We start from the raw sequence: 15,151 nt of genomic DNA on the forward strand, positions 1-15,151 counted from the left end.
CACAATCTGATCTGATCTCCAGACAAATTACAGGCTGCGGTGGGTTTTTAAAATATTTTTTAAAAACTCCTCTGAATGAGAGACTCCATGTATGCCACTAAGAGGTGTTACTGCTATTGAACTTCACTAGAGGCTATGCAAAGGTTGCAACACAATAATAACATTACTTAAACTCATTCTATGCCATGCAAATGCTCTGACTGCAGTAATGAAGATTCACTCAGTCTGACATCCCAGTTGCTAAGAGTGACTAATATGGCGGGGCAGTCGACTTTATTTCAGATTATAACAGCTCATACATTGTTAACCACTTGGGGTCAGTCTAAAGTTTTGAACTTTAAACCCCAGATAGGTGGTCATTACCGAAAAGAATCAGTAAGCGAAGATGACGTCATAAGAAAATTAACGTATTTTAAATATAATACCCTTTTTCACAATACATAAATAATATATGTAAGAAGGAGCATAATAAATAATTCCCACACTCCTCATAAGTGGCAAGACTGACAAATTTGCTTCATTTCTTTATATTTGAAACCCAGGTAGAAAGCATTTTTAAATTGATCAAAATATCTTCCAGGATAAGAAAGCGTGACCACAGCTTTAGAATCCAGCTTATGTGTGACAAAAGCTTTCATAAAATGGCAATCGTGTTTTGTTATGCAAAGTATGCAAAAACTCTCATATGTGCAAACCAATGTAAAGTTAATAAAAATGTATATTTCTGTGTATATGTTTCTATTCAGTTTTGAAACTAAAGCCTGTTGGGCGATCGGCAGAAGAATCTCTTTACGGGGCCTAGATTAGGATAACTTAATTTAATCAGCAAAATGTACAACTAATTTCTAAATAAAAATCTCACATCAGCACATGCTGATAAAAGTTATTTTATGGACAAAATAAATGTACAATAACAAAACATTTTCTGTTGCTTTTGAAGTTGAACAATTGACCTCAGGTAGGTAAGGTGATTTACATAGTGCTACAAAACTATATCTGAGGTTTTGCGTTCTTTTTAAAAGAAAGGAGCACGCTAAGTAATGTTTCAGCTGCTTGCTGCTGCTTTTTATGAACCCGTCTCTGTTTGCCAGGACCCCCACCTGAACCGTTTCTTCCAGCAGTGCCAGAAGAGAGAGCTGGACCTCTCTCAGCCTCCTACCTCCAACTTCCTCAACTGCCTGAAGGTCAGAGGAAAGCCAGCAGAATCTGCTCTTATTTCAAAAAGCTGTAACTGAGACAGAAACTAAGCACATTGGCCTATAACTCCTACTTTTAATGAATACAACTGCAAATCAGAAATTTTTTTTAAGCCTCTTTTTAACTTATTTTTATTACCTCGCTTATTTATTTTATTTTTTACTCCTTATACATCTCCAGGGCCTCCTCAGCATGGAGAGAATCCCAGTGATTGTTCGGTTTTTGCCTGTTCTTTTCAACCAGCTGTTCAAGGTTCTGACTCAGAATGACAATGATGAGGTCACTACTGCCACCACCAGGTAAACAGTGGCGCTGCAGGGCCATTGTGCATGTTGAAGGCATTGGTGTTGATTTAGTTAATAGCTGAAAAGCTTGCAGTACCAATAACAATTAAAACAAATTATCCTTCGTTCTTGTGTATTTTATAGACAGGAAAGTTATTATATGCCTTAGTTAAAAGAAAATTACATCTTTGTTGTTTCTTTGTTTCTGCAGAGTGCTGGTTCATATTGTTAGCAAGTGTCATGAAGAAAACCTGGATCATTACCTGCAGTCTTACATTAAGGTAAAGTGTAAGAGATGAATGTGTGTGTTATGTGACTTTCTGGGAAATTAGGAAAGTTTGTTTTTGTACCCGTGTTGTTAGTCATTTTGAGGAAGATTACACAATGCTTTTAAAAGCTCTTGATGAAATAAAGAAGAGAAAGATCCACAGATCTGCACACTCAGCCCTCAGCGAGAAACACGAAACAATTTATTTTTTTATTTAGTGAAAAATAAGAGACAAAATTAGACAAAAGAGATGGAAAAAACTCTCAAGACCCACTTCATGTTGGCCACAGAGCAGGAAAGCTGCAGAGTCTGAAGAGGCAACAGCAGAGAGGGAGTGCTGGGAGGGACGAGGAGATGACCAATAGAGCTAATGAAACTGAGGTTGCCATAGTAACAGACTGGCATGATGAAGTGGTGTCCAATTTAAACTGCTGAGTGAGTCTGTGAGAGGTTATAATGATTATACCGGTTTTCCTTTTTTTCTAGATTCCCTTCCTATGTAAAATGGATAAAAACAATATTTAATTGCCCTTTTAAATATTTAAATTTTGATTTATTCTTTGTCAAATATGATCATGTTGTATTTAAACTGTTTCATTATGACATAGCTTTCTAGGTAATATCTCAGCCTATTCCAAATGTCTGTGAACAACAACATACTCTTTATTAAATTGTCTAAAATTCAATTACTACAGCATGAGTTTTTTTTTTTTGCAAGACTCTGCTGCCCTTCTGGAAGTATACCTGTAACCTGAGTTTTTAATCTTGATATTTTTTCAGTACGTGTTTAAATCAGAAGATCATGGCTTTCGGACGGTTCATGAAGAGCTGGCCAAAGGGATGACCTTTGACCTGAAGAGCAATGAGCAGGCAGCAGTCAGGAATGTCCTCAAGGTTTGTCTCCACTCACTAGGCCAGATATATTTGTATAAATTTTTTTTTTAAATAGTCCCTTGGTTGTTGTTTACGCAGATATTTTGTAAATATTCCGAATAGCTGTAGCCTTACATTAAATATTTGGCATTTCCATGGTTTCAGTTCTCCTGGTTCTTCTTTGACCTCATTGTCAAGTCCATGGCTCATCATTTGGTCGACTCTGAAAAACTAAAGGTAAATTGTCTCTGCCATAAAAAAAATGGCTAATTAGTTAATCAACAGAGATATAACTACATATTCAGGTTCATCTGATCATTTGCTGTATCCACAGCTTCCGAGGCCTCAGCGTTTCCCCTCGTCCTACCTGAGCCGCGTGGAGACGCTTGTGGAGACGGTATCCGAACACATTTTTTGGAAGTATAAAGATCTGTTGGAGGAAACCCGCAGTGCCAACTCAGCTGTGGCATCTTTTGTCAAGGTGAGCCCAAACTGTGGAGAAAATTGCTGCATACAGTACTGCTCTGAATACTTTAGAGCTTTATGGTTTTGGAGCAGTCAGTCAGTGACTTGTGGTCAGGGGAGGCAGCATGGAAAAATAATATATAATGATAAAATCATTTCTATTGCTATTTTCACCCTGTGGTTTGTACTATGAAGTATTTATTTTTCATTTAGCTTAGCCGATTTTGATTATTTTTTTCTTCAAAATCGCTGAATTTTCTTAATTTCCCATTCAAATGCTGGGAAGCGAATCTGGTGAGGCAGCAGCGAGGTGAGCCTCACCTGGGATTGATCAACCTCTGGCTAACTACACTGGCTGCCATCTTATGGGAGCATGTTCCTCCTGTCTGTACGTCGCCTATAAAATGGTTAAAAAACACTTAATATATGAACCGATTTTCCATAATTTAGCTTATGTATATAACGTATAGTGTTTTTTGTCACCAACTGTGTGTGTAACGTGTTTCGTGTGCTGAGGAGCGATCAGAAACAGCAGAGAACAGATTTGAGGTGAGGCAGGCAGTTCTCCTGCCTCATGGCAGGGGGCGCTCATGATCCCAGACATTGTGACTCCACAACTGCAGTAGTGATGGGATTTTCGGCTCCTTTTCGAGATGCGGCTCTAATGGCTCTTCTTACTGTGGAGAGCCGGCTCTTTCGGCTCCCAAACGGCTCCCCATATATATTTTTGACATTATTAATTAATTAATAGCTTAAACCTAATTTTATAATATTTTGTTTCATTATTGACATTGTCAATAATGAAACAAAAAAAAGCACTTATGATGAGTAAAAATGCCGCATAACAATGCTATAGCAATACCGATGCGTGTGATGTCCGCATGTGCCTGTGCAGGTTGTTTGTCGAGCCTGCAGATAGGAAATGCTGACTTTGCACAGTCTGCACTCTGCCCTGGAGCTTGATGTAGCATTAAAATGAGTCCAAATCTTGCTCTGTTTTCTGTCACTCATTTATTTTCACCTATTCAGTTCTCACATTGACTCCCCTTCTTTCTGTGCTTCTTGACCGCTGAGTGAGTGTCTGTACATAAACACCTGCCGACGAACGCTATACAGCTTGGCCAATTGCCTGCCGTTTCCACAAAAAAAGTGGAGATAAACTTTTTTTTCAGTGTTTTCCTGCCACATTATTAATTGAAACTGTGTGTGATTGGTCAGATGTGTGGAGCACACGCTTAACATGAGGGCAGTGGACCGACCGAGGGAAAAAAACTCTCAGCTCCGCTCTAGCACTGGTAGAAGAGCAAAACGAGCAAGGAGAGGGAGAAGGGAGCGGAGAGACAGCTAGGCACCGCAGGACAAAAAAAACGATGTGGGGAAAAACTATCGGCTCTGGCACTTGCAGAGCACAAGCACAACGACAGGGAGGCGGAGAGACAGCGATATACTGTAGAAAAAAACCCGGCTCCCAAATAGGATCCTAAAACGGCTCCCATTGTGGAGCCGGTTCCAATCGTTCACTTCAAAGAGCCGGCTCTTAGAGCCGGATCGTTCGCGACCGACACATCACTAAACTGCAGAGTAAGAGACAGTGACAGCGAGCTAGCAATACAGAAAAGTCAAATGTAGCGATATATTTATAGTTTTCTCCTTTTACCACAACAATCACTTATTAATAATCGCAAAATAAACATTAAGCCTAAAACCATGTTACTGCAACAGACTGAATGTTATGCTTTTTGTGTGAGAAATATTTCAGTGTTTTTTTTCGAGTCTGCTCGTAGTTGTGCTGATACAGAGAGCGAGAAAGAAGAGGTTTTGAGTTGTACTTTAATGGTTTTTCCCTTTGCTGTGGAGCACAGCAAGAAATTAATAATATCTACATGTCCAAGTTTGATTGAGTTAACGAAATTATTCTACGGCGGCAGTGCGGCTATGCATGACATTAACAGTGTTTTTGCCCTCCAGCTTTGTCCGCATGCGCGAAATTTCCTTATGTAAACAATAACATGCCGGGGGTCAATATTTGTATATCTGATTATGATTAAGTCAGTGCCTCACTAGCTATGAACCTCACCGCACGTCACTGCAGTCGGTGTGTAATAAAATCATCCTCACTAGTAGTGCACTGTAAAGTTTTATCCTGCGGATACCGATTAAGCAGATTCCTATTTAATATTAATATAAAGAGCTATATGAACAAAGCTGAAAATACTTTTTCTCTACTCATTTTGTTGTAATGGTCAATAATTATTTCTTTAAGGAAGGAGGAACTACATAGCACACACTAATTACTGTGAAACCGGGTCTTACTATTATTTTAATGTCTCCATCTGAATCTTCTAGAAAACTTAGCTCCTTATTTTAACTTTAAGACTTTCCATAGGCTGCCAACATTTCTGAGTCCAGCGTGTTTCATGGTATAAGCAAACATGGCTGATCATCTTTTCTAAGTAACAGCGTCCCCACTAAGAGTCTTGATCTCAGCATGACCTCGTTGTGCTTAGAATGGTAGCCTTACTGTTAGAGAAAAATCACATTTTTGAGCTTGTGACTGGCTTGCCACTAATCATTGCCAATGAAGCTGAAAAGGGTCTGATTCCGGTCACCAGCCGATTCCTTGGTGCATCTCTGTTCCTTACATATCAAATTCCCTTAATGTGATGCATATTATCTTCGACCTAATTGAGTTTTTGATGTGACTGTCTTTGTGTTTGCAGCGCTGTTTTACACTGATGGACAGAGGCTTCACATTTAAGCTGATAAGCAACTACATAAATATGATCACTGCTACAGACAGCAAGGTAACAAAAACTCTTGTAAACACAAATATAAGCATGGAGATAACTCGTATCTACTGCAAGTAAAGACATTTTCTCATTTTTCTGTGCGATTGACAGGTTCTCTGCGAGCTAAAATTTGAGTTCCTGAGGGAGGTGTGCAACCATGAGCACTATATTCCTCTCAGTCTGCCTCTCCCTTCTGCTCGCATCACTGGTAAGATTCCCTGCAGCTCACAGCCGCTTCTTGTTTATGTGGTTAAAGCCATTCACCGAGTAGTTCTCATTTTCATTTATTTATGCATATTAACATTAAGTCCATCTGTCCTTCTCTTTGTGTCATTTTCCTGTCGTTTTATTTGACCATGTCAGATCACGTATCCCCAGAGCCGCAAAGCACTCATGGTAAATATTTCCATTCAGTCCTTTTTATACTGTTGTCTGTCCTGTTTGTCTTCCCATCATTTTTTGTTCAGCGGATATAAAGCACACAATGTATATTTTCACTAGAAATAGTTGCACTGTTCAGACATACACACGTTATGTACTGGAGGTGCTTATTTCAAATGGTTTATGTTATGCACATTCTTTATGTGGAAAGTTGTCTGTTGCTTTATTCTTTTTTATTCTAATGTTTAATAGCAGAACTTGCACATGATCTTATTTACATTAAATTTCTGTCTGTCTGATAATCTCTAAAAAATAAATCAGATTTAACACTGTCACTCAGTGCTTTTCTCAGTTTCTTTTCCAAAAGTATTTCTTTGGTGAATTACTTGTTAATAATGTTTGGAAACGATGCTGCTCTTACTTAGATACAGTTTTGGGCAACTCTGCTTTCCTCTAAATAATGTGAGCAGCAGACTTCATACTGTAAAGAAGTTCTCAAACTAACTGAGCCTAATCAAACATCGTCACAAGCTTTTTGCAACTCAGCTAATTTCTAATTTCTATCTTGATTTAGTTGCAGTGCCTGAGTACAACCTGACTGGAGAGTTCTGCAGGAAGCACTTCCTCACCGGGCTACTGCTCCGAGAACTGGGTTTGGCTCTCCAGGATGAGCAGGACCTGAGGCATCTAGCCTTGGCCACGCTAAAGACTTTGATGGCCAAACACTCTTTGGATTCACGCTATGCCACCAAGGTAGATGCGTTTGCTTGGATGAAAACTCAAAAGGCATAAAAATGACTCATGAGCACACAGCAGAAATCGTTCAATTGTGACTCATCCATAGAAGAACACACACACACACACACACACTGACATGATTTTTCATGGCAGCTGCAACCAACGGTCAGGATTTCTTAATGAATGCTGGGAAGTATCTAGATCAGATTAAGTCTATAATCTGCCCTCGGATAAGCAGTGCCAACCACAACAAACAGTCTGGACCCTGACCGAGTCTCCTGAGGTCTGAGTCAAAACCCAATGTGCCACAAGGGATAGGATGTGGGAAATGGGAAGGTTGTCATTTGAAAGTAATTTTCAGGGGGGTTTTTTTCTATTTCTTTTAAAAAGCCTAAAACATTAAACATTTGTTAGTCATTCAAGTCAGGTTAAAATTGATTGTCAAGTGGAGATTTTCTCTAATAATCTTCATGTGTTGATTCTTTATCGCTGGGTGATTTTTTTTCTTCCAGGAGAAGCAGGCGAGAATCGCATCCCTCTACCTGCCTCTGTATGGACTGATTTTAGACAACATGCCTCGATTCTTCCTCAGGGACCTCTTCCCCATCTACTTCACTTCAAGCGACCAAGTAAGTCAGAGAGATTGACGATGTTTCTGAGTTCCTGCACACGTAGCTTGCACTTTTTTATTTTATAAAAGTTTAGTTTATAAAAGAAAGAACAGCAGAAGCTCTTCTCTAGGACAGCTATGCAGCATTTATTCCCTAGATGATTTTTTTTTTCTTTGCCGTTGTACAAGTGGGATTTTCTCTGCATTTGCTTCAAAAGGTCTATCAAATGAATGATGAACGATCAGCTTCCACTTCTTTGAAGGTTATTGTCAAATATCAATAACCCTGACATATATCTTCTACATATGTGGATTTTTACTGATATCAGCCCAAGGTTAGGAAAGCCTTTAGTTTAGCATAATTGTTTAGCTTTTTCTTTCTGGTTTATATTCTTTTCAAAAACAGGTTCTAGTTCTTCAAGGTCTGGACTGAACAAAACAGACTTATTTAAAATTATTCATGTTGATAATTAATTTTAGGTTTAGAATCACTGTGGATGACATGCATTTGATATTTTTCTCTTTGCTTCTCTGCCTTCCTGCCTTGCAGGGCTCTCGAGATGATGTAAGCGTCAGTGGAGGAGTGGCAGGAGGGGTGACTCGCCACGGAAACTCTGTGGATGCCTCCTTTTCCAAAGAAGTGCTCAATTCAATTACAGGTATGCCAGTGCAGCATGCGCCTGTCTGCATTGCGAGCCTATCTTCTGTAAAAAATATATGAATCGAGACAATGATACCGATTCCCTCCCATCCTCTTACTGCTCCTCCTACCCTGCACCAGCTTTTTCATCTTTGGCGGTTGCTACGGGTAACCAGGCTGACTCCCGAGGTTCTCTGATCAGCGTGGACTCCAACCCTAGCAACAGTGACAGAAACAGTGAAAAGATGGATGGATGTGAGAAGGTGAGGCAGGAAACATTTCAGAGAGCTTTCATAATTTCCTTTTTGTTTGAAAAGCTGATTTTTTTTTTCCTCAGATGGTGCAAAAATAATTTAAGTAATGTTTGTATTTGCATTTTTCTGTGCTCAATCTTCCAGAATAAATGTTAAAAATATTTATTTACTTATAGAGAAATATAGAAAAAAATTAGGAGTTTTGAGCCTGTTATGAAAAGAAATACTGATATTTGTTCATGTTATTGTACAGTGCACCTACAATGTTTTTCTACAGAAGTCTGAACACTTTGTTTTGTTAAACTATTATTGTATTTAGTTTTTGTTGAACAGGTAAAAATGGAAAACGTCACAGGAAAGTTGTTTTTGCATTTTTAATAATTTAAAAAAAGATGTATTTGTGTGGTCCACTACTGCCTTGTACTTTGAACTGTATGCTGTAGATTATCTGATAAAGGTAGTTTTCTTAACTTTTGTCTAATTTTTATGTAACTAAAACAAGAGCAAAATAATGGATATGTTAAGTTGTTTTTTATACACCGTGTTCCAAATTATTATGCAAATTGGATTTAAGTGTCATAAAGATTAAATTTTTTGTTGTGTTATTAAATTTATAGATGGTATTGTGTGTCAGGGCTCTTTGAATCACTATAATTAATTTCAGAGAGCTGGGTTGATTAGTTTGTCTCATGAGCTCAATTAAAGGAAATCTACTTCAGAAGGATGTTCCACATTATTAAGCAGGCCACAGGTTTCAAGCAATATGGGAAAGAGAAAGGATCTCTGCTGACGAAAATCATCAGATAGTGTAGTGCCATATGAGAAGGTATGAAAACATTAGATATTTAACGAAAACTGAAGCGTTATCATACTGTGAAGAGATTTGTGGCTGATTCAGAACAAAGATGGGTTTGTACAGATAAAGGCAAAATGAGGAAGGTTTCTGTTAGACAAAGTCATCGGATTAAGAGAGCAGCTGTTAAAATGCCCTTACAAAGCAGCAAACAGTTATTTGAAGCTGCTGGAGCCTCTGGAACCTCAAGATGGAGGATCCTCCAGAGGCTTGCGGTGCATCAACCTACTATTGGGCCCCTAACCAGAGCTCACAAGCAGAAACGGTCTCAGTGGGCCCAGACATACATAGATTAATTTTCAAACAGACTTGTTCACTGATGACCGCTGTGCAACCCTGGATGGTCCAGATGGACGCAGTAGTGGATTGGTGGTGGATGGTCACCACATCCCAACATGGCTGTGACGTCAGCAAGGAGGTGGTGGAGTCATGCTTTGGGCTGAAATCATGGGGAGAGAATCATTGGTCGGCCCCTTCAGAGTCTCTGAAGGTGTGAAAATGACCTCAGCAAAGTATATGGACTTTCTGACTGATCATTTTCTTTCATGGTTCAAAAAGAAGAGCCGTACCTTCAGCAGCAAAATCATCTTCATGCATGACAATGCACCATCTCATGCTGCAAGGAATACCACTGTGTCATTGGCTGCTATGGGTATAAAAGGGGAGAAACTCATGGTGTGGTCACCATCCTCCTCTGACCTCTGACCTCAACCCTATTGAGAACCTTTGGAGTTTCCTCAAGCAGAAGATCTGAATGCAGTTCATATCAAATCAGCAGCTCTGGGAAGGTTTTTTGACATCCTGCAAAGAAATTCAAGCAGAAACTTTCCACAAACTCACAAGTTCAATGGATGCAAGAATTGTGCAGGTGATGTCAAAGAAGGTCCTATGTTAACATGTAACTCGGTCTGTTAACATGTTTTTGATTGAAATAGCTTTGATTTTAGTACATGTGACCATTTAATGCTGCACATTCATAGAATGACCGTTTGCAGTTCTTTATAATCCATAAAATGTTTAGAAAATCTGCTGTGCATAATAAATTGGAACAGTTCATTTTGAGTTTTTTATTTTTGAACAACTACTGTTCTCATGGGGAGCTTTGTTCAGTAAAATTTGATTTATTCTGTAATAGTTCATGACTTGAAAATTATACTGACCATCATTTGCATTGACCATTTAGGAAAATCTGAGAAAATGTCACTTGCATAATAATTTGGAACACAGTGTAGACTCATCATGGTGTGTGTTCTAGGATTGGAAGCATTTAGTGAACAGTACTTCTTTGTTTTGATTTTTAAGTATTTGACCTCCTGGACTATAATAAGAACCAGACAGAAAATAGTCTGATTCAGATCTCTGGGCAATTGATTTCTTGCATATTATTAAAAATACAATTTCTGTCTTTTCTGAATGCCTACATTGTTACCTAAAAGCAATTGAAGAGGAGATGAAAAGGTCCATCATCACATAGCTGACAGATTATTTTTGACTAACTTTCTTTTTTTTTTTCTTTTATTGTCTTTGTCTTAGTTTGCTCGTCCACAGTCTTTAATTGGTTATGGTTCTCGCTGTGACAAGCTGGACCAGGCAGAAACCAGAAGTCTCCTCATGTGCTTTCTACACATCATGAAGACGATATCTGAAGGTAAGAAATGTGTTTTTATTATTATTATTATTATCATATAACTAGGGCAGGACAGCTCAGTTCATGACTATGATGAATTGTGGTGGAAGTCTTGAGATTTAAAATTTGCATTTCAACTAGACCTACTTTGACCCCTTTCTTTTTCCAAATTTTTATCCATCCATTTTTGCTTTTTTTGGCATTGGTTTGTTGTATATCCCAAGTCATGGGATAAACACAGATCAAGCATCACATTATAACCACAGACAGGTGAAGTAGATATGCCTATTATCTCTACATCCTGACATCTGTTTGTGGGTGGAGTATATTGGGTAAATAAACATTGTTTACCCTGATTGATGGATTTCAAGGAGGAAAAAAAAGGCAAGCATAAGGATTTGAGCAAATTTAACAAGAAACCAGTTGTGATTGCTTAAAGACCTGAGAGAGCATCACTACCAAAGGTGGTCCAAGGAAGGAAGAGTGTTGAACTGGAAACAGAGTTTTGGCCAACCAAAATTCTTTGAAGCACGCAGAACACACACTACATTGCATTCAGCTATCTATGGACATGCATTGCCACAGACCAGTCAGGGTCTGGATATGTGATTACCAGAACTGGATTAGAGATCAATGGAAAAAGGTGTCCTGGTCTGATAAATTATGTTTTCTGTCACAGTACATGGAAGACCTGACTACCTGTGCTGTACTTTGTGTACCTGTGGAGTCTCTGGCAACAAAATGCTCCTCAGTCAAAGTGTCATCAAAGTGAAAGTTACTCTTACACACACATACCACCTATGTAATTTTTGTTGCAGACCTGGGACTTCCTTTTATGGTCATTCTCTGAGAACTGTGGCCTTTTTTCAGCAGAATAATGCTGGTTGAATGAACGTAGAAAAAAAAATCAAGATGTTGCCAGATCTCTGAACATTTTTGTTACTGGACATGGAGTCATGCGTGTCACAATGACGGATGTATCATCTCAAATCTGTTGAAGTTGCATACTTCCACAACATTTGGCTGTTTTTCTTTTGTTTCGGAATGTAACATTGGAGAAACAATATGACATGTAATATTTATTTGGTGTAAGGATATTTTCTCCTTTTCCCAAAAAGCTTTGTGAGCATTGTTTCCTGAGCTGCATGAATAACTGAGTTATAACATTGGTTTTACAAACAGTACTCAGCTAATCAGAAATGTTTGACTTGATCCATTTTTTTTTCACTGTTTCCAGATGTGCTGGTGTCCTACTGGCACCGGGCCATACACCAGGAGATCTCTGACTTCTTTAACATCCTGGAGTAAGAGCTTTTAATTTCTTTTTGTTTTTTCTTTGTTGAAAGAGCGGTACCACAGGTCGAATTCGACTGATTATAGAAGTAGCCTACGGGCAATTCGAAAGAAATCTGAGACAGCCAAGGGTGGGGAAAGGCAAATGAGAAGAATAGGGAACATGGCCAGAAGGGAACAGATGAAAAATAATGACACAGCAAGAGAAGAAAACAGTTTGTGATTTTAGTCCAAGATCCCAATCCACAGAGGAGTGCATTAAATTAACTTTCTATGCTTCCTGTTTGTGTCAGCATCTATGCTAGTTCAATTTTATCTGAGATACTTTCTTTTCCCCCTTTAACCTTTGAAACACAAGACATTTCCAAATGGGTGTTGTTGTTTTTTTTTTTCCCCTCAGGCTTTGTCTTCAGCACTTCAGGTTTCTGGGGAAACGCCACATAGCCAGGTATGTCCATGTCTCTCTTTGCTTTCTTCTCAATTGATGTTGTTCACATGCTTTCTTCACAAAGCTACTGATATGGCGAAAAACGAAAAAAAAAACCTATTACCTGCTGCAGCTGAGAGTTTCCACACCCTCGACCACCTGATACATAATTCATATAATCATGGTTGCACACATGCATAAATGCAGCCGCATTCAGACGTGTTGGAGCACACACAAATAAATTAATCGGGCACAGTCGGGCAGAAATCCTAATATGTGCTTTGCATGCGTGTGCATGCTCTTGGATGAGCTTCACGAGAAGAAGATGGATAAGGAGGGAATAAGACGGAAAGAAGGGGGGAGGTGAAACTCCTGGATCGTGCTGCGAGGAAAGAATCACTGCTGGATTTTGCGCTGTAGGAGTTGGAAAGCTCAGGATGGGGATTGAGATGTGACTGTCTGCTCTTGTTGGAGCAGAGCCACTGGCACTGCAAGACCCTTCCATCTTTTGGTTCCTTGCAGCTAATTAAATTAACCGTCTTTTTCCTTTCAGCAGCAGGACTCAGACGTGTAAGCCCTACAAAAAAAAAAAAAGACTGAATGAACACACTGACTTCCTGTATGCGGAGGCATTAACTGAATATGAATAGCTGGGAGGCTCTCGGTCGTGGCTAAGCTAGCTGCTTAACATTCGTCTGTAATGCCAGGCCATCGGAGGATTCACCACCGTACGCCTGTGTATGTATCAGTGTCTGCCTTTCTAAGTGCCTGGCTGAGTCAGTGTGGGCACCGGTTGTAGGTCAGGAGGGGTGAAGTACATGAGCAGTGTGTAGCCAGCCTGCAAGCCAGACAACAATATAGGCTTCAAGTCTTGGCACATTGTATTAAGTCATCCAGAGGGGGAACTGTGTCCAGGTTTGACATTAAAATCCTTTCATAATACTCACATAGTGCAAAATCCAGCAGTTATAAGAGATGCAACAAGAATTTTGTAGCCAGTTTCTAAACCTCCTATTTTTGTAAAGCTTTGACCTACATATGGATTTTTCTTCTTAAGTTAAGCCTCATATATGAAGTGATTCATTCTTTAGTTTCAAAGTGGATGTAACATTATGACTCATGCAGAAACGATCACTTTAAAACAGTGTTTTACTGGTCCTTTAAAGAAAGACAAAAATTGTTGAGGCCAGCGTTACTAAGACAGCAGTTTCCATTTATACTCCAGAGTGTTGATCCTTAGCTCTGAGATTTCCAAATGGTCGCCAACATTTCCAAATTCAACATATTCTATAACAGACAGATGTTGGAACAGGAAACCAGAGCCTTTCTGTTATCTGCTTCAGTCTTTCTCTCAACTTGAATGTACTTCAGACGTGACCCGAAAAGTCATAGAAAGTGCAGTTTCCTAGCTTTGTCCATATCTTACCCTTATGCATACCCAGACTTTGTTTTACACACCATATTGACACTGAAAACTACCTCCAATATCCCCCTAATGTTCATATTTTGGAAAAGAATTGTTTGCCAAGTTATGCTTTCCTAAACAGTTTAGCTAACTCCCAATCTGCATTATCACGACCCTAAAAGAAGAATGGCTATCTACACTATCTGACACATTAATAAAGTAATGTCACTGTTAAACATTGTACTGTAAGCTGCATCATATTGCATGTCTCCCCCCCAGTTTTGTGCATGGTGTCCATCCATGTTGGTGCACGTGTATGATGTATTGCATCAATCGAGCACTTATCTGTGTTTACTTGATTGCTTTTCCTGTGTTGATGTATAGTTATGTATTTTTTTTCTCACCGATGGTGGATGGAATCCTCTGTTCTGTGAATCCATCTGCAACATTTCCATATCCTTTTTTTTGTTGTTGTTTTACAAAGGCAGCAAGTGTTTACCTAGACAAACCTACGCTGAGGTCAGGTATCTGATTGCTGGCATTCAGCATGATCAAATCCATATGTATTAATTCTGACGCTGATATTTGTATTACATTAATGCAAACTCTAACTCTTTGTTCATCACTTCAGTTCTGTAGGATTATACTAATGGCAAACTAAAACAATTGATTTTCCATCTGGCTGACCTTCCACTCTGTACGAGCTGAATTTCTTTTTCCAACTCCAGCTGCTCTCTCATCCTACCAAGGTCAATTTTGCAGATCTTGAATGCTTTTTTGCGTTTCATTTTGCTTTGCTGGGGAAAAAGAAAGCACACACATTGTGAGCCAGCTGCTATACCTATGTAAAGCCACAAAAGAGCCAAAACCTCTCTGATGTGCATCGCGTTTACATAAAGGGCTTTAATTGATTATATAAGCAAGCAACGACACCTGTTAGCTTGCCACTCACAGTTAGGATCACTGACTGATAAATGATGGACATAAAACACATTGATTGCTTAAACTACAGTAACTAACGTTAGCTGTGATGTGGTTGGCTTGTGA

At 39.1% G+C, this 15,151-nt stretch overlaps 1 protein-coding gene across 8 annotated transcripts in view; it reads left to right on the forward strand.

Annotated features, from left to right (window-relative positions):
• Positions 1-15,151, forward strand: part of dock10 (dedicator of cytokinesis 10) — a 73,406-nt gene that overhangs the window by 46,355 nt on the left and 11,900 nt on the right. For 7 of the 8 annotated variants that reach the window (XM_028045626.1, XM_028045628.1, XM_028045623.1 and 4 more), the window contains exons 23-38: positions 1,092-1,184; positions 1,378-1,496; positions 1,693-1,762; positions 2,530-2,643; positions 2,788-2,859; positions 2,957-3,103; positions 5,808-5,891; positions 5,988-6,084; positions 6,240-6,272; positions 6,832-7,010; positions 7,508-7,624; positions 8,156-8,264; positions 8,387-8,508; positions 10,886-11,000; positions 12,217-12,283; positions 12,673-12,720. In XM_028045626.1, coding sequence (XP_027901427.1) covers positions 1,092-1,184; positions 1,378-1,496; positions 1,693-1,762; positions 2,530-2,643; positions 2,788-2,859; positions 2,957-3,103; positions 5,808-5,891; positions 5,988-6,084; positions 6,240-6,272; positions 6,832-7,010; positions 7,508-7,624; positions 8,156-8,264; positions 8,387-8,508; positions 10,886-11,000; positions 12,217-12,283; positions 12,673-12,720 — 1,586 coding nt within the window. The remainder of the gene's footprint in view (positions 1-1,091; positions 1,185-1,377; positions 1,497-1,692; positions 1,763-2,529; positions 2,644-2,787; positions 2,860-2,956; positions 3,104-5,807; positions 5,892-5,987; positions 6,085-6,239; positions 6,273-6,831; positions 7,011-7,507; positions 7,625-8,155; positions 8,265-8,386; positions 8,509-10,885; positions 11,001-12,216; positions 12,284-12,672; positions 12,721-15,151) is intronic. The other variant, XM_028045625.1, reaches the window with a different exon arrangement.

The sequence above is a fragment of the Xiphophorus couchianus genome, chromosome 18 (assembly GCF_001444195.1).
Source record: "Xiphophorus couchianus chromosome 18, X_couchianus-1.0, whole genome shotgun sequence".
NCBI classification, from domain to species: domain Eukaryota; kingdom Metazoa; phylum Chordata; class Actinopteri; order Cyprinodontiformes; family Poeciliidae; genus Xiphophorus; species Xiphophorus couchianus.